Raw genomic sequence first — 26,059 nt, forward strand, 5'->3', positions numbered from 1 at the left:
TTTTTTTCTTTAAAGATTCTAGAGAAACTAAGGCACAAAACACCATCCACGGGAAGGACTGGGCAAATTAATACATAGGCATATATCCAAAACAAATAATTTCCCCTTCATTATGGTTATCCCTTGACTTTTTAAGGCCAAATGCCAACCTGCAGGTTGTCCCTCTGCTGTGATGGAGCAGGTCAACCAGAGAACATATTCAAACAATATTTCACTGCTCTCTTAGTACCTCCTGTTCTTGACATCAGACTGTGTATGTGATCCAGTATTTCCAGCTCCCACTGCCATATCCCTGAACTATTTATCTAGTCTCTTTCAAAACTTCTATCAGGCCAACTGAGTTTTTTATAATTGGGCAGATTTTCACCACTCTGCCATATAATCCAAAATTATTACATTAAATCTTGAGAATTAACTGGAAAAAAAATGTTTCTGAAAGAACAGGAATACTGACAAGCTTTTATACTAAAAATGACTTAGGTCGACATTCATGCTTACCTTAATTAACATAAATTTCTGCATTGGTTCAACCCATTCTAATAGAACAATGCTAGTTTGAAGTGCCCCACATAGGTATTTGTGGCCTGTGTAAGGATTTCTCACTGTCAAGGCAAAAAAGTATATGTAAGTTTTCTTATAATACAAAAAAGTCCTTACAGTAACAGTTGCATACTTCAAAAACAAACAAACAAAAGTTGACTGCCAGTTCAATTTCTTAATTAGATTGCAGAGTGAAAAAGAAATACTGTTTCAGGTAGTAGCGAGAAACTCCCTTATCACTTGCAGGATTTTTATTTGTATTCCCAAGTGAAAATGCTGGTCATTATGGGGCCTGGGGGCGGGAAGAAGAACTTGAGGTCTTGTGGTAGCAGAGAGATTAGCAAGATCCTGAAGAAAGGGTCAAAGTAGGTTTGGGGAGAACTTCCCAAATTGATAGCTGCAGCACATGTAGGGGCAGGTGATTCAGGGTGCTTTTTGGTAGTAATGTTCAGAGGCAGTAATGCTTTGGGCCGCACTACATGAAGACATTAATCAAGTCTCAAAATACAGGTGTACAAATAATAAAACTGAATTGCCTCAGAGTGTTTTAAGGGAGGAAAGGAAACTGTTTTTGGTTTTTCCTAGATGCAAATCAACCAGCTAGTTGTTACGGGGGTTGGGGAGGACTTTCGGCTAGTGGTGTGTGATCAGGAAGACTATAACCTTCACATCACAAGCATAACGTTTCATCTATTAAAGGTATGAGAATAAATAATAAGTATGCCGAGTGAATAAAAGCAGTCTCATAAGCCATTACAAAGCAGAATGGTGAATGATCAGTAACAGGTTCCTTAGAGAACAGGGTGTGATCAAGTACTGTAATAAAGTTATTCTCCATTTATCTAGTCAATAAATTATCTGCAAAACAACTACATGTGCAAGGTACTATATGAACATAGAATGGCCAATACATTTATTTTATTTAAGAGGGAAAAATAAACTATTACTGGCAGAACGTCCTGGAGTAGTACTGTTTTACACTAGATTTAAAAATGTGCCTCACAGCATCTTCTTACCCACTCTGCAAAGCAGGAGAGCTACATGATTTTGGACAGTTTACTTACCAACACAACACTTCTGACACCACTTGGTTTCAGGGATTTTTGCTGATACAGCAAATTTCCTAAATGGAAATAGAAATGAATATATAATACATGTAGGCAAAGTTAGTATATGAAAATAGTACTGTTACAGTTCAGTGGAGAAAAGATGAACTGTTGTTTAAAAACTGGTCCTGACATAATAGATCATCTATTAAAAATAAGAATAAATTGGATACCTTTCTCAACTCCCCCCAATCAATTCCAAATGGATTAAGGATTTAAATATGAAAAACAAAACTAGAAAATATTTACATTTTAGAAGAATACGACCTTGGGATTTCTTTTTTTTTTTTTTAAGTCTTTTTACTGAATTTGTTACAATATTGCTTCTGTTTTATGTTTTGTTTTTTTGGCCGCAAGGCATGTGCTCCCCGACCAGGAATGGAACCCACACCCCTTGCATTGGAAGGCAAAGTCTTAACCACTGGACCGCCACAGAAGTCCCGGGATTTCTTTTAAAAATGCAAAAATAAATCATACAGGAAAATACTGATAAACTTAAGTTGATATTTTTTTCATTGCTGTATCCTTAGCACCTCAAACTATGAGTGGCATTCAATTGGTTGAATGAATCTGTTTAATACATTATTAACTTTGGTTTACCAAAAGACACCACTGAGAAAGTAAAAAGATGAGCCACAAACTGATATAAGAATAGGTCTCTATTCTGACAAAATGATATCAAAAAGTTAATGCATTAAAATTTATGTGCCTTACATTCTTTGGGGGCTCTTTACATTTAAAGCTTGGAGGTCAGTCTCCATGCCGACAGGAATTTAGGATTATCAAATTAGAAAGCTGAATGGAGTCATACTTTAAGTAGGCAGAAAAATAACAGCACAAAGTGGCAGCTGGGAGAAAAAGAGGGGCACATAAACTGTACAGGAGGAAAGAAACTTCCTGACTAGTTATAGGAGCAATATCCCTAAGTCTAACTACAGATATTATAATATAAATATAATAAATCAAGTTCATAATCATAACTAACTCTTCATGAAAAGATCCAATTAAACTCAGTGTAATCTATTTTAAAGACAGAAAAGCTTGTAGTGTATTTAAAAATGATTTTCATACAAAAGTTAATTTTTTAAAAGGTTTTGTGCACAAAGGGGCAAATGTTAGCTATACTGTAAACTCAGCAATTAACAACAACAGATTTTCAAGGTACTTAAAAGTTAAGGTTCTACATTAGTTGCTTTATAACTAATATTGTAAAGGAAGAATGGTTACATTATAAAGTTTTTGTAAAACACAATTTATACCAAACTCAGAAGATTTTTACTCAACAAATGAGGTCCAATATAATAATAACCAAAAAGAAGAAAGAACATAACTAAAAATCCCTGAAGGTAGAAAAGCAAAAATCTCAATTTCTAAGTAGTAACTATCTTCTAACAAAAATCTTCATTTAATAACTCACTTAAATTTTCTAAGTTTAGAAACTACTTGGAGAAAATTCATTTTATTCAGATTGACACAAATAAGTCAAAAACACTATATGTGACATAAAATTACCAGCAAATTACAGAAAAAAAATTAGTTTTAACCTTGTAGAAAAACAATTAAAAACTCAGAAAGAAAATGCTTGATATAAGTAGAAAGTATAAAGCAGAAAATTTTAGAAGAATGTGATAAACACTTGTGAAAATACATTACTTCTGGGCTTCCCTGGTGGCGCAGTGGTTGAGAATCTGCCTACCAATGCAGGGGACACGGGTTCGAGTCCTGGTCTGGGAAGATCCCACATGCCGCGGAGCAACTGGGCCCGTGAGCCACAATTACTGAGCCTGCGCGTCTGGAGCCTGTGCCCCGCAATAAGAGAGGCTGTGACAGTGAGAGGCCCGCGCACCGCGATGAAGAGTGGCCCCCGCCTGCCACAGCTAGAGAAAGCCCTCGCACAGAAATGAAGACCCAACACAGCCATAAATAAATAAATAAATAAATTTAAAAAACGCACCTCATTTAAAAAAAAAAACAAAACATTACTTCTTACAGTTTTTCATTACACGTGATTTCTACAAACCCATGCTTTTTCAATTTCTGTAGTATATCTATTTTTTAGAATGAATTAACATATCTCTAAGGATGAAAACATAATTAAATGTACAGTTACCTTGGCAGTATTCTGTCTGGGAGTTTGTGTGCTGGAATAGAAACGGGTAACTTTTGCATTTGTCTCGCATAATCAAAAAGCCCTGGTAAATTATGGGAATAAAGCTGAGAAGCTTTACCTGCAGAGAAAAATATATATGTCATAAAAGCTGATAACATAAATAGGAACAACTGTAAGGTATTTAAAAACTGAAAGACTTACCAGATATTGATAGTAAGCAATTGTTCATTACATACAACCATGTACACCTTCGGGGGAATAGCTGATTAAAAAAAAAAAAGCACAAAGTTTACAAAGGATAATAGATAATAGCAGTGTAAATATGTACATATTAACCATGTAGCTATCATATCATTAGGCCAGTTCTTAAAAAAGAAACTTATTTTTAATAGAAATTCATTTTATAAGGCATGTAAAACAAGATGCTACACATACATATTTATATGGAAGAAAAATAAATTAGCAGTGTAATTTCATTATCTAAGTTCCAACATGACATGATTAGCTCCACTCTCCTTATGGTTAGGACTACGTAATCCCAAACTACACAGGGAAAAGGACATTTTCAAACAATGTCTATTCCTTTATTTTGGTTCTGGGGTTTTAAATAATTAAGACTCTTCTGTGTACTTCCAAAAAACGTTCTTATCTAGGCATATGGACATGCATGGCTTTTGGAGCAAAAGAGGAAAAAGGATCATGGTGTAGTGAAACACAGGATATGGAAATAGTAGGTATGGAGGAAAAAAAGGCCAAGAGAGAATATGATGAAAACTTATAAATCATAAAGGACATATATATGGAATTCATTACTGAAATCTAGCACATAAGAACTGAGAGACACCTCTCTGTAAGCTTTAAGGTGATTAGTATTTAGGGTAAAGAAAGGGATTTCATGAAACGCAGTTCATATATTTTGAAGGAAGAAAAAACAACTGCTCTCATTAAGACATTTCATATGCGTATCAGTGGTTCTCAAAGTGGTCCTTGCACCAGCACCATCAGCATCACCGGACATTGTTAGAAATGAGAAATGCAAATTCTTGGACCTCATCTCAGAATTACTGAAGTAGAAGCTCTAAAGGTGGGTCCAGCGATATACGGTTTAATCAGCCCTCTAGGTGATTCTGTTGCATACTGAAGTTTGAGAACCACTGATGAATGTAATTAGGCATCGTGATTTAACCAGCTTGGTTGCTGGGTTTGCCCTGGCAATTCCTACTAGGTTACTCCAAAACAGACTGGGATGAGGGTAGGGAACGGAAAGAAGGAAGAGACTAATGATGAAACATATCAAGACCTCTAAGGACATTACTTTAAAAAAGCCTTTAAAAGTCACAATGATGGTCCTGAATAATTAAAATAGGAGAAGTAATAATAAAAGGGTGAGAAACAAAGTAAAATCTATTTTTAATAAAATGTGTTTCATTTATTTGCAAAATGTACCCACATAAAACACCTAATGTCTCCAAGCAAGTAAAATGTGGCACTGCTATTTTTTTTTTTTTTTTTTTGGCTGTGCTGCGTGGCTTGTGAAATCTTAGTTCCGCCACCAGGGATTGAACCCGTGCCCCCTGCAGTGGAAGCACAGAGCCCTAACCACTGCACTGCCAGGGAAGTTCTGCTGTGTGGGTTTAAAAAAAAAAAAAATTTATGTATGTATGTATGTATGTATGTATGTATTTATTTAGTTGTGCCGGGTCTTAGTTGCGGCAGGCAGGCTCCTTAGTTGTAGCATGTGGGCTCCTTAGTTGCAGCAGGTGAGCTCCTTACTTGCAGCTCACCAACTCCTTAGTTGTGGCATGTGAACTCTTAGTTGAGGCATGCATGCAGGATCTAATTCCCTGACTAGGGATCGAACCTGGGCCCCCTGCATTGGGAGCATGGAGTCTTATCCACTGCGCCACCAGGGAAGTCCCCCCACCATGTGGTTTTTAATTGTGGAAAACTTGCCTATAACCGTGCCTCAGACTGCAAGAACATAAACAACATTTCCTGCTTTATGCTCTCCTAAAAGTTTCACAGAAGAATTGAGAATTCATTGGCTATATTGAGAAAATTAGGCAGATTAAAAAAGGGGCAATGACTAATTCCAAGTCACATACCAGTACATGTTACCAAAGTAGCAAGAAACTGATTTTTATTTAATTCAGTGTTGAAGTGAGTTTATTTCCATAAAAATACATACTTACAAAGTACTATAAGTACCAAACCAAACAAATTTATCATGGGACTATATATTTGTTAATATAAGTGAGTTAGTTTATTTAATACAAGCATATATAAAGTACCAGGGTAAGGCACAAATTACTTTGGTATTGTCAACGTAGGGACAATGGAAGAGTATTTATGCAAAGTTTTATTAAGTGTTGGATTTTCACTTCGGATTTTCATTTTTAGCCACGTTTAATAAAACTCTAAAGCTTTTCTAGATTTCTAATGCCTACTTCTCTTAGCAAAATAGGCTCTGGGTGAAATAATCAGTTTAGTAAAGCTATATAGCGCTTAAGAAGAGTAGGTTCTGGGGACTTCCCTGGTGGCGCAGTGGTTAAGAATCCGCCTGCCAACGTAGAGGACAGGGGTTCGAGCCCTGGTCTGGGAAGATCCCACATGCTGCGGAGCAGCTAAACCTGTGAGCCACAACGACGGAGCCTGCGCTCTAAAGCCCGTGAGCCACAACTACTGAAGCCTGCGCACCTAGAGCCTGTGCTCCACAACAAGAGAAACCACTGCAACGAGAAGCCCGCGCAATGCAACAAAGAGTAGCCCCTGCTCGCTGCAACTACAGAAAGTCCACGCGCAGCAACAAAGACCCAACGCAGCCAAAAATAAATAAAATAAACAAATTTATTAAAAAAAAAAGAAGAGTAGGTTCTGCATTTTGCCTAGACTTAGACAGCTGCTTTCTCATTGACTCTGTGACCTTGGGTAACTGACTTATTTCTGTGTCTCAGTGTTATTTGTAAAATGGAGCTCCTATCCCAACACTGTTGTTGTGGTGAGTGAACACGATGTTCCTTGTAGGTGTAAGATGCTTAGAAGACTGGCGTACATTGAGCACTCCATAAATGCTAGCTATAAATAATAACAGCAGAAAAAGATTTGTAAATCAAGACCCTGTTCTGTGTCATTTTCTCACCTTTCAGCATCTTCCCCTATCTAGCAGACTCATGCCACCCAGTTTCTTTCCTTAGAGTACAGACAAAACCAGCCTAATAATCAATTTCACAGGAAGATGGAAAAACTCAAGATCTCACATATACGCGTTCTCTACTCTTATAGGCTTCCTCTGGGAAGGAAAACATTCACCTTGATGGGCGTGTTTAGCTCAGAAAATATTACCGTAATAATGTAATTTCAAATGCTAAAGCACCTAAGAAGAGGAGTTATTGTAGAGTGGGGATGGGTGGGGTTGAAGGTACCTTCACTTAACAGCCCCTTAAATTAGGTTGATAAATGCTTACCCCATGTAAGCATGACATTGGTCTCGTTCCTTACAATTAATATTGTTACCAGTACTATGATTTTTAGATATCTTATTATATCCAAAAAAATTTACCACTTTTGACTGTTATTTACTAATTATTATAAATAACAAGATCCTTTTCTTTTTTCCCTAGTTCATATGTGTTTTTCAGCCACTTCACTGTATACCTCCTTCCAGATTAAGACTTAGAGTAAGTATATCAGTTAAGGATCTTGTTAGAATATCTGATTTTAAAAATGCTGTGATGAGAAAAGATGGAAATGTTTGGTTTTGAAGAAATTATCATTACCTATGGATTTTTCTATTTTATTTGTAATCGATTTATATTAATAATGGAGAATTAGTTATACATCTCACAGGCACCCAAAACTCAACGTGACCAAACTGAATGCATCATTATCCCCTTCAAACTGACCTCTCCTTCTGTATACCACACCCTGCCAAGAGGTTCTGTCACTCATCCAGTCATTCAAGTTGGAAAACTGAAGTCAACCTAGACTTCTTAACCTCCTTGTTGAACTGGTCATTCAATTTGGCCAATTCTAGCTCTTTAATTCTCTAAGTCCAGTGTTTCTCTATAGAAGTGATACAAGTGGGAGAGGCAGTATGGTGAAGTATTTAAGGACACGGACTCTGGAGCCAGCTTGCCTGGGTCCATATCCCAGTTCAGCCACTTCACAGCTGTGGGATCTCTGAAAAGCTACTTTCTGAGCCTCAGATTTCTCATCTGAAATGAGAATAATAATGGTATCTACTTCTAAGAGTCACTGTGAAGATTAATAGCATTTAAAAACAGTACCTGGCAATTGGGATTGACATGTATACACTGATGTGTATAAAATTGATGACTGATTAAAAAAATAAAATAAAATAAAATAAATAAAATAAAATAGAATGAGAAAAAAAAAACAGTACCTGGCACATAATAAGATTTATACAGGTATTAGCTATTAATACCATCATCATTATCATCATTTTTGTAGGTAGGTTGTTTAGCAGTTCTGGTCTCTGGGTACTAAATGCCAAAAGCTTCCTCTAAGTCATTGTGACAATCAAAAATGTCCCCATACAATTCCAAACCCCATTTTTCCCCCTCTGTCCTCTCCACTTCTGCTCTGACTAAACACTTCTTTACCCTTTAACCATAATCTCTAGTCTCATCTCTCACCACAATGCAAACAGATATTTCTAAAACACAGATCTGATCATCAGCATGTTACACAAAGCTCTGGGGTTTGGCACCTGCGTACCCATCGACCTTCATTTACTGTTACTATTCTACACTCATTCTATACTCCAATCGAATTATCCATTCATAGCTCCCCATGCTTGCCATGCTCTTTCATGTTTATCCTCTAACCTTCTACTCATCATCATTTATGGTCCATCTTAAATGTCTCTCTCCTTCTTATCTCCCCACAGGAGGTGCCAGTGATACCCACCTCTGTGGCTTACACTTTGTACTCACTCCTAGTGTGACATCTAACTCGAAGTGTGTTGCAGTTATTGGTTTACATGTTTGTTTCATCTATTAGATCATGAGCTACTTAAAGGTGAGGACTCATCTTGTGAGTGTGTCTTTAGCACCTGGTAAATAGAACATGCTCTAGGAAGGTTTTATGAACAAAAGAGGCAACAAATCATAGCACTGAAACATTTCTTGTTTAGTGTCTGTGTATAATAACTTAAGAATTAAAAAAAAAAAGGAAAAATACAAAATAACATACCTGTTCCATTGATGTTTCATGAAGTTCATTGAGATTCAAGGTATAAATCCCTTCTTCAGCACCAAATATCAAGTACTGATCTGAAATGACAAAAGTAATCCACTGATTTTGATATATAAAATACTCTTTAGAAGAATTTATATAATCTAAAATTAAGTATATATGTATTAACATATGAAAAAAGAATTACTGTGGTCTGTAAGCAGTATTTTTTATTTTAATGCAAATAAGTAGTTAGAAACTCTAGCTCAAGGAATTGAGTTATATGAAAATATTAGCCTCAAAGCAGTGAAGAAAATTTTATGAAAAGAGGTTTTGAAGAATGGCATGCTAGGACTCCTCACTCATCAGAGGGTGCTAAGGACTGGCAGAGAATCCGCAGCAACTTTTCTGAATTCTCTCTTGGAGAGGATCATGTGCAACTGACATACAGAATGCAAATCAAGAACAGCTGATACAGACTCAAAGTATTTTTGCAGATGGGCTATTATTATAAACATAACATCAAAAAAACCAAGATCTGACTACAGCCTATTTAAAAAGTCAACTAAAACTTGGATGCTTGCTAGGGTACTCAATATCTTCTAGAAGATATTAGAAGTTTGGCCATGGTTCTGTTTGATCAGTTTTTATGATAATGTAAAACAGCAGGTGAAGAACTTCTCCAGGCTAAACTGAAGTATCCTGAGAACAACTTAGAATGCCAAGAACATTCTTATACTGCCCAGTATTTAGGATTAGTACTTAATTAGTACTTAGAGATTAAAGGCGTAAGCTTTGTGGTCAGACAGGACTGAATTGGGATCAAATTGCAGCTCTACTACCGATTGGCTGTGAAACAATGAACCTCTCTGAGTGTCATTTTCTTTACCTGTGAAATAAAAGTACCTACACCTTGGATTTTTGAAAGATTTAGTAAGAATACCTGTGTGTGTGTGTGTGAGTGAGACAGAGAGAGAGAAAGAGAGAGAGAGAAGGAGAGAGCATACGTTTGTACATATCTCTACGTGTATCTTTATACAGACAGATGGCACAGAGTATATGGTTTCAGTATATCGATATGGTGACTACACAGTGAAATTTTAATACCATGTGTCACCTCAAACACTGCTAATAACACAGAGAAACATATTTACCTTAAAAACATTTCTTTTTAAATTGTAACAAAATTTTTTTCAGAAAGGTATGCAGAAAGTGATTAAAACTGAGTGCTTTCCTGGTCTCATGAAAACACTAAACAATCAGAAAGATAACAGATAAAAATATATAGTACTACCTCTTGTGTCTGGATTTATCCATGATGTTGCACAGTGAATTTTCAAGGGACATCCATTAAAAACCTTTGAAAAACATGCACCCATCTGGAAAAAACAAAAAATAACCAAATAAATCTATCGAGTCCTAGTCATCTGCCTTACAGTGGTATCACAAAGGTTTCAGGCACAACTGTCAGATGACATAAGATTTTACTTAGAAGAGTCACTTTATTCTTCCTATCTTCTCAAATAAACAAAGCAGTAATAGTGACTAATTCTGCACAATCATTGCTTACAGAAGAATTACTTACATGTCCCACATTAAGAGTAATACAATATTCTCTGGTAAGAAGGAAATCATAATCTCTACAAAGGTGAAAATTTTCTTACTTGGTTTCATGAGCCTAAAAATAGCACTAAGCACTGAATTTAATATTACAAAGTGGAAAAGGTATGGTTGATTTGAAATTCATATACAGACTTTAATCTCAAAACACAGAGATGTACTTTTAAAAAAAGTTGAGCAATCTGATTATTTTCCCTGGAAGAATTCAACAAAAAGCTTTATTTTTTGATGTTAATATTTATTTATCAAGCTTATTTACAAACCTTTCAGATAATAAATACCTTATAGTGAAAAATAATATCACTCATTTGAACGTTTTTTGATCTTCAAAGAGTAAGATGTGAATTTTGAAATTACTGTTCTGGTTAGAATAAATAAATACAAGAAAGCTTATCCATTTAATTACTTTTACTAACAAAAACTTGGGGGAAAAAAGAATACAGAAATATGTGGTAAGGACAGCACTGTGCATCATTTTAGAGCAGGAATGTTTTCTTCACCAACAGGGAGATAATACTGTGAGCGATTACTGTTGACTACAGTGGATTAAAAATATTAACACAAAATAATCAAAATATTAAATCTTAAGATTTCCTTTTTACTCACAGAAACCTACCAACCAGTATTTTTACGATTTTAGTTCCCAAAAAAGAACAATAGCCTGGCAATACCAGCAGGTGGTAGGAGACCAATAAAAAATGTTTTTATGGTGTAGGGCAGAAATTATATCACTTAACTAACCCTGATAATTATCCTTTAAGATAGGTACCAAAATTCACATATTAAGGTATTGCTAAACCCCTAAAAATCCAAATGACAAAATGAGGTACAAAACAATCAAACCAGTCCCAACCTAAAGCTAATTTGTATAGTTGGTCCATAGTTATCAGCTCTTCCCTGTCAACTGTATACCTGACAAAGGAATTTCATCTTGTAGCCCAACAGGAAATCTCATCCTTATTGTATATATAAATCTCTAGACTCAGGAGCCCTTTACACTCAAAACTTCTTTTTGTAAAATGAGGTATGATTATTTAGATCTTTATACGAATTAAAAAGTAGAGTTAAAAAGTAAAAAGGCTAAATAGTAGAGTTGGGAGGTTAAAAACCAGAAAAATTATGGACATTGTCTAAACTAGTATTACATAAGGTTTTAGATTAGAGATTTGTATCAGCGAAAATGTAGTTCTATCCATACTAACCTAAAATTACATTGAGTTAATATCATCTTAATCCTAAAGAAGATAGCATGGTATATATAGATATAAAAAACCTACAAGGACTATAATATAGGACATTTACGTTCTAGTTCTAGGTCTGGTTAGAGTTGGGTGTTGTTTTGTGATCTTGGTGACTAAGATCTTTGGGTCTCAGTTTTATTCATGGGCAAAAAATAGAGTTTGGGCCAGATGCTCCTTCAATGTTCCCTCTATTTCTAAAATTCTATGTTTTTGATAACTGTGCATTTTTCACATTCCTTCAAAAATATGTGCAAAGAAAATATTAATAATTTTTGAATAAAGCAGCTTTAAAATGTATAATTTATCGTAATTTTCTTCTGAAAAGTTACTTTTCAGATATAATCGATTAATATTTAAATTAGCAATCTTTTAGATTTTTTTCAATAATAATGGATTCTTTCAAACAGGCAAAAAAATCCAACCAAAGGTACACATTCAAGCAATTATTTGTCATTGTATTTAGTTTGAAAACTTAACCTATTTGGTATTTATACTTACGTGCACTTTAGGTGTTGGGGGTAGGCCATTACTAATAGGCTTCTAGAAAAAGAACACATGCATGATTATACTTCTTGTTGTTTGGTATATCAGTACTGTATTTCAAACACATGTATCAGAATAAAATACATGAATACATTCTCTTTGTCAAACAAAACAGTATAGATATACTGAAGTCCCCTATAATCCTTTCACACTCCACTTATTCCTAGTACCTGCCCCCCCAAAATGGTTTATTGTGTATCCTTCCAAACTTTTCTCTAGGCAATTATATGTACTCATGTATCTGTGTATCCTTCCAGACCTTTTTGCACATATTTATATACATGTCCCCACAGAAATACTGTTTTTGTGTGTGTTTTAGAACATAAACAGTTATTCACTGTTTATCAACTTGTTCTTTGCCTTAACATTGGGTCTTGGACAGCATAAGTACATTGATTCATTTGCTTTAACTACAGCACAGTATGAATATAACATACTCTATTTAGCAATTCCCTGTTATTGGATATTTAAAATTATTTTCAAATTTTTACTATAACAACAATGCAGAAATGATCACCCTTGCACATACCTTACTACATGTGTGAATGGTTTTTTTTTTTTTTAAAGATTTATTGATTGATGATTGATTGATTGATTGCTATGTTGGGTCTTCGTTTCTGTGCTAGGGCTTTCTCTAGGTGCGGCAAGCGGGGGCCACTCTTCATCGCGGTGCGCGGGCCTCTCACTATTGTGGCCTCTCTTGTTGTGGAGCACAGGCTCCAGACGCGCAGGCTCAGTAGTTGTGGCTCACGGGCCTAGTTGCTCCGCGGCATGTGGGATTTTCCCAGACCAGGGCTCAAACCCGTGTCCCCTGCATTAGCAGGCAGATTCTCAACCACTGCGCCACCAGGGAAGCCTCGTCAATGGTTTTTTTTAAGGATATGTTGTGAGAAGTGAAACTTCTGGAATATGGGGTCTGTACCTTTACATTTTAGTGGATACTGACTGCCAAACTGCCTTTCCAAGTGCCCACTTCATATCGCTCCTACCAGCAATGTACGAGAGTCCTGGTTCCTTATGGTCTCACAGACACTTAATGTTCTCAAACTGATAACAGTTTTTACAGGAGTAAAAAATGTTTTCTCCTGTGTTTCTCATTAACTTGCATGCCTCTGATTGCTAGGAAGGTTGAGAATCTTTTTAAAAATAGTTTTTCCTCTTCTGTGAATTCTCCCCACCCCCACCCCCCTTTTTTTTTTTTTTAACTGAGTTACCTTTTTCTTATCTATTTGTTGGAGCTCCTTATATATCTAGACTTAAATACTTTATCTGTTATATATATATATTACAAATGTTTTCTCCTAGTCTGCAGATTATGTTAACCTTGTTTACAGAGTGTTTTGTCAAGTGAAGTTTTAAATTTTGATGGACTCAAATGCATGAATCATTGGTCATAGTATACCGATAATTTAAGGAGAGGAAAAATAGCACATCGCTCATCTATTACAATATTCTCAACGGTACCAGAAATTTCTCCAAGGGGCTACATTCCTGGGGTATATGATTTATCCCTGGAGAAGGAATCTCCTTGGGAGAGATTATAATTTAAACGTAAATTTAATGAAAGTCTAGGTTTCTTTTGAGGTTAATCTTAACAGCGTTTTAAGGAATGACATTATAATTTTTTCTCAATCTAATATAAATCAGAATTGTTTAAATGAGACCAAAGTTAAAAAGCTACTGTTAATTGATTTCATATACATGATACAAATAAAATATTCTGTGTAGTACTACTTACATGAGTAACTTTTAGACATTTCTAAAATTAAGACTATGAAATTTTACTTTGTAGATATGTTTATGAGGATGTACAGCCTAATACTGTCATCAATTTCTTATAATTTTTTCCATTTTGCAAATGATTTATGTACTTATTTTTTATCACATTATCATCTATTTTAGCAAAACATCATTTTTAATTAGGGAGCTCTGAATGTTGTAACTGTCAGATTTAACTTAAGTACTGACAGAATTGGCTGTAAATAATTTCAAGAAGCTGCACAAACTGTAATCATGTTTCAATATACCAGGGATACTATTTATCCTGATACAGTCATGACATATTTATTTCAGAATTATTGAGACTGTTAGTTAAATTACTAGTTCCTTATCCTGATAAAATAAGGTAATAGAAAAAGTGAAATTAAAAGTACATAAATTAAAAAATGTATTAATCTCTCAAAGGTTATTATGCTGTGTTGCAAAATCATTAGGCTGCATTTTTATACTACTACATTAGCAGGGTTGCTAAAATTTAAACTGATGAAAGCAAAAAGGCACTACTCAGTTGGACAGACTTCATAAATCCTATTATTCCTACAGGACATTTCACTTTTGTTAAAAATGTCCTAAGTTTCACAAATTACAATGCATAACCCCAGTCAAATGCTTTAACTGAATTATAAAAAATGGTATGTCATATCTATAGTGAAATCTTATGAAACAGTTGAACAGATACAGAACAAAAGCCTCTAGCAATGTGCTTAGTGCACAAAGTATAGCTGTATGCACATAACCATATGTCCTGTAAATTTCTAGAAAAATAACAAATGTTATTATACACAAAAACTTCCCCCAAAATACTGTCTTGTGATCTTGTTGGCAACCGCTAAACTGGGAATTTTAAGGATTTTTTTGTTGTTTTAAGTTCTATGATGATGGACAAATGCCACCTGATGATTAAGAGTAAATTCTTTACAAATGTTAAAAATTTTTAATCTCCCTGATAAATTCTATTTATGTTTTAGTAGCTATGTCATAGTGTTTTATCTAACATTTGTAACAGGAATAGCTGCTAAGGCTAACTTCACCTTTCCTAAAGTGATATCTTATATCTACTAGAAAATAATCTTAATTTTTCTTCCTTGTTAGCTATTTTCTTTGGGTAAGAGTAGTAATATCATAAATTATGTAACAGAAATTTGTCCTGAGGTAGAAGCTATGGCTTTCCTTATCTGTCCATGTCCTTCCTTCAGTAAGTTCATCAGACTGTAAAAGCAATGTATAAGAATCACTCTAATCAACGAGAATAATATTTTCTCAACAATCACAAGAATACTAAGTGTTTAGCTGTATGCAGAGGTCACATTTTATAATATGCAATATAACAAACTGGCCTAAATAATTTGAACAGTAAAAAGCTTTCATTCGTGTTTACCATAGTGAAGTCATTTTTTTCAAGATTTAAACAATCTATTATCATTATAATTAATATACTAAAATATAAACATACAAATTTAAAATATATAATTGCTATAGTTCCATCAATTATAACTGCAAAACTAACTTAATAGTGAAAAAGGAGACAAATATAAGTAGAGTTTATGAATATAAATACCTACTGGTACATCTTTCTTTTCTTTCCTTGAAAGGTTTGTGCCTCTATGGTCATTCTGTTGTTGATATAATGAACCATCTCGTTCACCATTTAACTGGAAGGAGCTCACTCCATTTCCTTCAGTAAGATATGTTTAAATATATTAGAAAAGGATTACTTTTTATGAAAATTTTCATTCAGAAAATTATCAAGTAGGAAACAAAAAATATTATCTCTGAGATAGTTTCAGCCTTCATTTGGGATTACCCTATCAGAATATTTACTATTGTAAGAAGTCTTTTATATATATGTTCTTCTACTTTTATCTCTATTTCTTTCACATAGGCAAATTAAAATTTAGGCTGTATCTAAGTACATATATTTGTGTTAAAAAGAAAAGAAATATTGAATACATAACTACTTTCAGGAAAGGGGCAATTTATAGTCTGTTATCCAAGAAACATTAGTTGCTCTTTTTTTAATTGCTTCTTTTGCATAACACACAAGACACTTTACAGTATTAAAACAGTACCTTCTAGTATTAATTTGGAGGCAAATACCTAGCAAATACTGACAATCATTTTTCTAAAAATGATTAAATGAAATAAAATAAAGGAGTCAGACAAGGTATCCTCTTCTTTTTCTAAAACAGAAGTAGCCTAGGACCAAACACATTTTCCTTGTTTGTTCAGAGTTTAATTTCTTTTGTTGCCACACTCTAGATAAATAACAAATTGGGTACAAACGATTCTCCAAAAGAGGGAAGGCTAGATACGAAATGAGAAAGAAGAGGCAAAATATCCCAGACTGGGTCATAGGTAATCCTGTCATAAAAACACTTCAAACTATGAGGCAAAAAGCAGAAAACATCTCTAGAGCCATTGCCTTCCTTCTCCCTTCCCCAAAGGAATTTCAAATAATCTCTTAAAAGGAGTCCCTCCATTTTTTTCACACATTATGAAAACCTGGCAACATTCTTATTTCACCTTCCCTTCCCCCATTACCTAAAGCAACAGGCTTCTGTGGAGGTAACCTGGGAGGTGGTGGCCTAGGTGGAACTTGGGAGGGCTTTGCTGGGCTCTCTGACGTGGGACATCTCTTGATTGTTCCTTGATTATCATCCTCAGTAGAATGAGTTTCCTGTGGTATGAATATGGACTTAGGCTGAAATAATACAGAAAAGGAGACCAATGATTAAACATGAAATTATTCGTGTTTCATTAAACATGAAAAATACTGAATATCTGCCCTGAAGTAAATATTATTATATATCAGAGGCTTTCAAACTGTGTTTACTAGTTGAGTTTCAACTCTTATTGGGTTATTCAACTATCTGATTCAGGTAATCTTAATATATATCCTAAAAATGTACACTAAAATATTTTCTCAGGAAAAAAAAAAAAAAGACCTGTTTCTATTAATTCCTCACAAGCCTACCCACTTAGACTTGCCAAATAAAAATATTCTGGTCTTTATGATCCCCAATTTAAATGAGTCTCCTTTTATTTTAAACATTCAGGCTAATCAAAGTTCAGCTCCTTACCAGGCTAATCTAAACTGTCTCTTTCAGGTGACTCTTTATCTTTTATGTTAATGCTTAATCTTTCAGACTGGGGGCAGAAGAAGATGCCAATTAAAATTTTATCAAATGAGAGAATACTAACTCAGCAATATGGGATACCTGGGAAACCTTCTGTGCAGACAATGGAAAAACCTCCAGTCAGCTGGAGGTTTGGAGAATTTATAAATTCTTATAATGTGTCCCTTATTAGGAAGACTGCTCAGCACTTATCTCTTTGAAATTCAGATCTCTGTATTTCTGCTAATGTAAAACTGAACAAGCAAGAACAGTCCTATTTACCTGGGTGAATCGTGATTTTCTTAAAAGAATTAAAAAAAAAACAAAATATAGTAATACATTGGATATCTAGACTGGTCGGACTCCAATTCTCATTTATAAATCAATTTATAATTGATTTCAAACCTTACAGCTCATTTTATAAACAGTTCATTTTATAATTAGAATTTGCTATGTATATGAACTTAATCAGTTACTAGTAGATTATAGATTTTGAGGAAAAAAATCTTATTAAAAGTATGAGTTTTCTAACCCAAGTGAAATACTAATTAAAAGTATGAGTTTTCTAACCCAAGTGAAATACTAATCCATTAATTTAATCATTTTCATGTACAAATTTCTGGAACTTATTATTTAGAATAAACACCAAATGACAAGTTGGATAATTAAAAAAAGACAAACAAAAACAATCACAATTGTCTACTTATATCATGGTTAGTAACTTCTTCGTGACTTTTCTTTGTGGATCCCAAGTGAAAATAAGCCACAGAGTAAGTATTAATACAGTATTAAAGTGGCAGACACACATTCACAATTCAAACCGAAAAACAAATCTGCTTACCTTTGGTGGCAAAGGAGGTGGAACTTTTGCTTTCATGGTTGAACTATAAAAACATAAACGCTTAGAATCAGAACTTGTCATTTTACAAACAAATCATTACTAAAATATGATTTTTTTTTAAAGATATGGAAGAAAATTTTGTATAAACAAGTTTCTTTTTCTAAGGTTATGAGCGTTTTTCAAAATACTTTGTGAAATGTTCAAGTTATGCTAAATGAAGTATTATTCAAAAGTAACTGAGTAGATATGCTTTCTTGTTTTCAAATATTATTTTAGTAATTAAAACTGGAAAAGATAGCCACCATTCCAATTTATATCAATTGAAAGGTAGTTAATATAAAAACACAAGCAACAGCTGGTTTAAGGAAAAATAGCAAAATGATATAAAAATATATTACAATGTAAGCTTCATTTTTACTACTGTTAGATATGGAATATCTCTGATGAAGCTCATCAAAAGCTATATACATACTCTATGAAATTACTGGCAGAATTTATTTGGTTGAAGCTAAGATTCATTACAACTCAGAACTGGAGTTTTAGAAGTACTAAAAATTAAAAGATTATGGAGCATATACTCTCAGATGAGGAGACTGAGGCCCAGAGAGGTTAAGTGACCTGATTCAAGGTCACAGAGTGGTGAGGTAGAAAGGAAAATCAATGCCCCAGCTGCTTCTCAGGTGTTTTTGTCACTCTACCACGAAACTGCATCTTTCTTTAAAAACAAACAAAAAACAGACAACAAAACCCCCAAAACTAAAAGGACTAAATATTAATAATTACGTAAGTGAAAATATTCCCCCCTTAAAAATACATTTATATCCAAGTTATTTATTTGAAACATATCAGATGAAATTTAATCAACCATATAGTAAGACTCTTTGTAGCTGTAGTAATAATTACAGCAATTACTGACTAATTTATAACATTAAACTACAGGATATGTTTACTGTCTTTGTAAATTTTTTTCAAAGTTCTTTTATCAACTTGTGCTATGGACTGAATTGTGTCCACTCAAAATTTGTAGGTTGAAACCCTAACCTCCAATGTGCTTGTATTTGGACACAGGGCTTCTAGGGGGTAACTGAGGTTAAATGAGATCATATGGGTGGGGAGCTAATTCAATAGGATTGGTGGCTTTATTAAGAAGAGGAAGAGACCTCGATCTCGATCTCTCTCTGTCTCTCTGTGCACAGATTGAGAAAAGGCCATGGGAAGACACAGCAAGAAGGCAGCTGTCTACAAGCCAGGACGAGGGCCCTCACCGGGAACTAAATCTGCGGGCACCTTATCTTGGACATCCCAGCCTCCAGAACTGTGACAAATCTCTGTTGTTCAAGCCACTCAGTCCATGGTATTTAGTTATGGCAGCCTGAGCTAAGACATATTTTGGTACTAAGAAGTGGGGTGCTACTGTAATAAATACATAAAAATGTGGAAGCAGTTATGGAACTGGGTAATAGGTAAAGGCTGGAAGAGTTTGGGGGTACATGCTAGAAGTATAGACGTTAAGAGCAAGAGGTCAATGAGAAAAGAGGAGAGCCAGTGAGAAAGCTTCCATCTTCTTAGAGAATACACACATAGTCACTAACAGAATGTCCTTTAATGGACATTAAAGGCCATTCTGGTGGGGTCTCAAGATGGAAATGATGAATGAGTTATTGGAAACTGGAGGAAAGGTAATCATTGTTATAAAGTGGCAGAGAACTCGGCTGAATTGCGTTCATGTTCTAGTGTTTTGTGGAAGGAAAATCTGCAAGGGATGAAATGGGATAGTTAGCTGAGGAGATTTCTAAGCAAAGTGCTGAAGGAGAGGCTTGGTTCTTTCTGACTGCTTACGGTGAAATGTGACTGTATTTGGAGACAGTGCTTTTGGGAGGTAATTAAGGTTAACTGAGGCCAGAAGAATGAGGTCCTAATCAGATAGGACTGGTGGCCTTACAAAAAGAGGGAGAGAGATTTCTCTCTCCGCATGCACACACTGAGGAAAGTCCATCTGAGGACATACTGAGAAGGCAGCCGCCTGCAAGCCTGGAAGAGAGCTCTCACCAGGAGCTAAACTGTCCAGCAGCCCAGCCTCCAGAACCATGAGAAATAAATACCAGTCTATGGTATTGTGTTAAGGATGCCCAAACCGACTAATACAATTAGAACAGAGAAAAGGAAAGAAACTGCGGTACAACCCATGATACTGTATTATTAATGATATTAAAATTACTTCAATATTAAGCTGCCAGATTTACTAAATCAGGTCAAATGACACTTTTTCTTTTACCAAAAATGGAAACAGAACTTACTGTTTAGATTCATCATCATCCCCTTCATCATCTTCTAAATGTGCCACATGCCCTCTAAGGATAAAGAAGGATAATTCCACTGTTACCAAATGGACTTTACCAAAACAGCTTAAGAAGAAATTTTAGAAAATGCAGGAAGGGCTACTGTAGGACAAAATTTTATTTCTATGTCTTTACAGGATTCAGGATATTAAAACAACAACAACAACAACACAATCTTAGGCTACATGATAGAGAAGGGGGCAAAGAGACTTTACTCATCTGTAAGAAAGTATTTTAAGCTTAATTAAAAATTAAAGTTACCGCTGATGTAATTCTTCTTCAACAGACTTCAGAAGACTCCTTAGGAGAAAAATAAAAATTAAAAATAATGTGAATAAAGCAAAGAAATACTAAGTACAATTTTTCATCACTTTAACCTTATCTATAAATTTAAAATACTTTTTTACTATTCACTAGAAACTTGCTGTAACGATCATCCCTACACCATAAAACATCAGGTTATATTTAATGAGGTATCTATTTTCTGTTGCTAATGTCTTTATACATGTATTTTAAATGAACAAAATAAATCCAAGTGTTTATTGAAAAATACCAATTCAGACAAAGGACAACCCACCATGAAATGTCACAATTGGGACTGACAAAACAATAATTGCAGGATCACAGTCAGGGATTTCCAGGATTTAAATTTTACCTGGAATATTTTACCTGACACCTAAAATTATATTTTCTTTTTCTTAATATAAGAAAGGTGACACACTTTAAAAAAACATCATGCTCTCAGGCAGTCCTACAAAATGAAACTCAACGTGTTGGATCTCTGCAAAAGCATGCATGCATGTGATGTGAATACATGAATGTAGTAGCACTTTGCTTTCACAGAAGACACTCACTTACCTGAAGTATCTGTTCTCCAGTGGTGTACTGGCAAACACATTTACACTTTTGGGAGACTAAGCCTGTTATCAGACCAGGTGCGAGGATTTTATCATTAGGAGCAGTTTATAAAACTTTGATATTCAGGAATGTAAGAGAGAACTCACGGCATTCCTGAAGTTCCCTTACTTCTTTTTACTGCAAGTTCACGCAACATACCTCCTATATTATACTCTTCGAGCATTAGAAACTCAATAGCCTTCTTAAAGCTAACGAGATGGAAATACGGTTACTGACAGATTACTATGGTAAAAGTGATTCAGCAGAAAATTTACTCTCCTCAAAAGTTGTAAGGTAGTACCTTCTAATCATTTCCCCTTCCTATATATAGTGGAAAAAACTGCCCTCAGAATTATCAAAGCATAAAACCAGAGAAACTGAAAGGTATGGTTAGCTGGTATAAACAATCAATAGAATAGATTTTAGCCATCAAATGTTTTAATTAGGATAGTTTAATAACAATTTAAATATTAAAAAGTGACAAAGTTTTAAGTCTGGAGTTGCAAATGACATAGGAAAACCATAAACTAATTGCAAATCCTATTTTGCAGATAAAAAAATTAAGGTACTTCAGTCAAATGTATTACCTATTCACAAAGCTCTTCAAGGGCTAGCTCTAAGAAGACAGGACTTCTACCTAGAGGCAGTATAGCAAAATGATGACAGGTTGTGAAGCAAAGACAGCCTGAATCTGAATCCTGCCTCTGCCACTGTAAGCTATGTGGCCTTCGATAAGTTACTCTGATTTTCCTAATTACAATAGTACCTATGTCAAAATGTTTATCTGTAGATACAATTAATTAATTCTTTGAATAGTATTTCAGAGCACAGTAAGTACTCAGTGTTTTCTTTATTATTATTAACTAAGCAACATTTCTCTAAACCAGCAATTCTCAAAGCACGGTCTGGGGATCCTGGGGGTCCTTTAGGCTCCTGTAAGAGGTCTGCAAGGTAGAAAACTATTTTCATAATCTAAAGCACTTTTTTTTTTTACTCTTATTCACTCTTTTTCTTTCTTTTTTCACTCCTATTCTTTCATTGAGAATGAAACTCTGGAGTTTTCTGGAGACTATGAGGTGTATGATATCATAATAGATTACTAACAGATATGAGAATCCAGCTGTCTTCTATTAAGCCAGACGTTAAGGAGATCTGCAAAAAATATAAAACAATGCCACCTTTCTTACTAATATTATTTTGTTTCAGGAAAAAAACAGCTATTCTTCATAAAAAATGTTATTTGTCGCCTTCAACAAAACGTTTGCTGTATTATACTGACATATATAAAGCTGCTTCTAAGTCTCATGAGAGGAACAAAGTGGTGTTGCAAGGAGGGTACCATTAAGAGGTGGCATTTGAATTGGTTCTTTTTTTTTTTTTAAAGATTTTTTTTGATATGGACCATTTTTAAAGTCTTTATTGAATTTGTTACAATACTGCTTCTGTTTTATGTCTTGGTTTTTTGGCCACGAGGTATGTGAGATCTTAGCTCCTGACCAGGGATTGAACCCACACCCCCTGCACTGGAAGGTGAAGTCTTAACCACTGGACCACCAGGCAAGTCCCTGAAATGGTTCTTAATGACGAGGAATTTTTTAATACACACAAAATTTTTGTTTTATGATAACATGGAATGAGTATATTACTATTTGAAATAAATACTATGATAAGTTTTCAGTTTAAATTTCCAGTACTATAAATATTGATATTTATAAGTGATATAAACAAAAGCTCATTGGAATCCTTAATAATTTTTAAGACCGTAAAGGGATCCTGAGACTAAAAATTTTGGAAGCACTGCTTTAAATTATTTTACCAAATTAAACGTAATATCTCTGAACTGTACAGTGGGCTTTCACATCATCTTAGAAGATGTGAAAACAAACTTTTTCTTAAGCATGTGACAATATTTTTTGAGCCATTTCTTTTTCCAGTAGAGAATATTAGCATTTGAAAATAATTAAGAAGGGAATTTAAATGTAGTTTATTTTCAGTTTACCGTATTTAATTGGACTTATATGGCATTCCACTTTTTAAAACATTATCTTCCTGGGAGTATAGGTTCTGTAAGAATAAGAGAACATGAAAAAACAGATATCCTAAGGCTAGGGATTCATATATATATTTTTTAATTCATTTACTTGTAAATTTCCTACTATGTGTTAAGATATTTTGTTAATAAAGTTACAGAATTCATGAAGTCTTAAAATGACCAGAAAATTTGGATGAAGAGGTTAAAAATGGAAAAACATGCAAACATAGATCATAGATTTAACTGATAAAGTGAAGAAACTGATAGGGAGAGAAGTCAAAAACCACCACCAAAGTATTTGGCATATTTGAATTAGCTGCGGGTTACTAGAATCATTCAAAATTGCCTAACTGACTCAAAACAATCTGTAAGTACTGCCCTGATTGTATTTGAGAACAAACCAAAAAACTTCCCTATTTCTTTAAAACCAAAAAGCAATTCTATTCACTCATATTCACTTGCTCTTACAATCAACATTTACTGAGTAAACACTACAAATAAGGGCAACTAATGTGTAATAAACCCTAAATGTGCTAAATGCTTTACAATGATTATTCCATTTCACCCTTAGCATACTATGAGGCAGGTACTATTATAATCCCCATTTATTAGAGAAAATTGAGGTAAATTTCTCCAAGTTACACAGTTTATAGCAAGAGACAGTTCTGACTCTGGATCTGGCATTTACTACTACTATACTTAATTATGCCAGGAATTTCTTTTCACTATTACTTAAGTCTTTAGAAGAGAATTTATTTTTAGAACTTTTGCTCTACATTAAAAACAAAATCAGAAATAATTGAGTTTTCTTTTAAAAATAGTATTTTGTTGGTTTAAATAGTCAGAAAAGTTGACCCCAATAATAACGATTCAAAAGAAAACAACCCAATAAGTCAAAACACATATGCATTCTGTTTAAAAAAAAAACAAACTTAGTTCCTGCGTGGTCTGGAATAGGCAGAAACCCATAAATGGAAATCTGTCTGCCTGATCACCTATGGAGAAAGCAGGAAATCCTGTGAGTTTTAAAACACTGCCTAGTCACAAGAATAAAGCAGACATAGCAGTACAGTAAGAGAAGTGCTACATCCATGCTCATGTCACATGTATGTATATACCTGTACACGAAACACAGCCAAAGGGCAAACTTTGGGGCAACCTACCTTGCCAGTGATTCGTTATATAGAATAAAGTTCCTTAAGCAGGGATCCAATTAATCAAAAAATGAAGGTTGGGGAAATTATTAACATTTTACCTAGCCAAAGTAACTATATAATATGAAAATGTCTAACAATCAAAAAATCAGACAATGGGAACTAAGGAATCTAGAAAAGCATTTAATGATAGGCCATTTTGGGGGTATTTTTGCAAGTACATAATGTAAAAATATATTTAAAATAAACCAAAGTAAATGAAATATTTTTCAAAATTATCCAATCTCTTAAAATACATCAAAATTTGCTAACAAGATCCTTAAAACTAGTGACCTGAAATTTAGACAAAATAACACAAAAACATGTCAGAATTTATTTGCTAACCCATTATGAGACAAACTTTCCTTTGTTGCCCATCAACAAATCAAGACAAACTATAAACAGCAAATGTTACTATTTTGATAAAATTTCATTTTTCAACCAGGGAAATTTTAGACTTATTTTCCATTTTAGGAAACATAAGGTTTAAAACAAAAACAAAAACAAAAACTTCATGTTATTTAACTGAAGTTCAGCAAAATCAAAACTAATGCATTTCTCTAGCTTGTCATTCAAAGCCTTTTCTGGGTTAAGAAAAGAGTATTTAAACATTTAGTTTATAAAAAAAGAGACATGATTTTGCGTTATTATCTCTAAATCTGAGTTGCTTGTCTTTTAGTCACCTGCTTAACTTAACATATTAACTTAACATATTTTAACTAAAATATGGGTATATAATATGTCTCAACCCTCTAATGTCACTGAAATTATATTTGGAAATTTTAAGTAGTTCTGATTATTGAAATAATATCTACATAGCTGGGAGATTTTGGCAATTTAAATATTTCCCTATAAATTAGCTTTTATAATGATAGTTTATCCATGAACTCAGGAAATGAGACTCTACGGGGAAGAGCAGAGTCCTGTCCCCATACCTTGCTAATTCAGGCCTAGAAACATCTAAAATTGTTACACCTTGTAAGCTGCCTTTTCACCACCGTGCTGCACCACCTAGACAGTGCCTGGTATACTGCAGACCTTAAACAACCGTTGGATTTATTTCTTGCATAAAATAAATAACTTTTAAAACTTCAGACATATTTTAACGGCTATCTACTTTTTAAAAGACTCTTAACAGCTAAAAAGTTAAGACAAAGATTTTTAAATAGTGTGAATATTTCCATCTGTTTTCATAGGCCAACACATCTGGGAGATGTACCAAAGCAAGTTTTGTAAGGAATAAACAGGTCAACTTTGCAAATAAAAGAAATAAATTGCTGAAACATATATTTATCTTTAGTTGGAATGTACTTATTTTCTCTAACAGGTAAGGTCTACAAAGTAGCTTGATATAAAAAATTTAAGGTGACTCTCCCCATTATGACAATTATTGAGTAGATGATTAGCAAGATAGTAATAAAGAAAAGTTAAAAGCATATTATAAAATATATCTACCAGACTAGTACAATTTACTACTGTAAATATTTAAAATACAATTAATGTATA

General features: G+C 34.1%; 1 protein-coding gene across 4 annotated transcripts in view; it reads right to left on the bottom strand.

Moving 5' to 3' along the window:
• Positions 1 to 26,059, bottom strand: part of MAP4K3 (mitogen-activated protein kinase kinase kinase kinase 3) — a 196,508-nt gene that overhangs the window by 15,125 nt on the left and 155,324 nt on the right. For all 4 annotated transcript variants that reach the window (XM_061211158.1, XM_061211157.1, XM_061211159.1 and 1 more), the window contains 12 exons: positions 20,693 to 20,731; positions 20,390 to 20,443; positions 18,093 to 18,135; positions 16,677 to 16,836; positions 15,698 to 15,810; positions 12,312 to 12,353; positions 10,247 to 10,331; positions 8,971 to 9,050; positions 3,958 to 4,018; positions 3,757 to 3,874; positions 1,605 to 1,663; positions 499 to 602 (listed from right to left, as the gene is read on the bottom strand). In XM_061211158.1, coding sequence (XP_061067141.1) covers positions 499 to 602; positions 1,605 to 1,663; positions 3,757 to 3,874; positions 3,958 to 4,018; positions 8,971 to 9,050; positions 10,247 to 10,331; positions 12,312 to 12,353; positions 15,698 to 15,810; positions 16,677 to 16,836; positions 18,093 to 18,135; positions 20,390 to 20,443; positions 20,693 to 20,731 — 958 coding nt within the window. The remainder of the gene's footprint in view (positions 1 to 498; positions 603 to 1,604; positions 1,664 to 3,756; positions 3,875 to 3,957; positions 4,019 to 8,970; positions 9,051 to 10,246; positions 10,332 to 12,311; positions 12,354 to 15,697; positions 15,811 to 16,676; positions 16,837 to 18,092; positions 18,136 to 20,389; positions 20,444 to 20,692; positions 20,732 to 26,059) is intronic.

Source organism: Eubalaena glacialis, chromosome 14 (assembly GCF_028564815.1).
Source record: "Eubalaena glacialis isolate mEubGla1 chromosome 14, mEubGla1.1.hap2.+ XY, whole genome shotgun sequence".
Lineage (NCBI taxonomy): Eukaryota > Metazoa > Chordata > Mammalia > Artiodactyla > Balaenidae > Eubalaena > Eubalaena glacialis.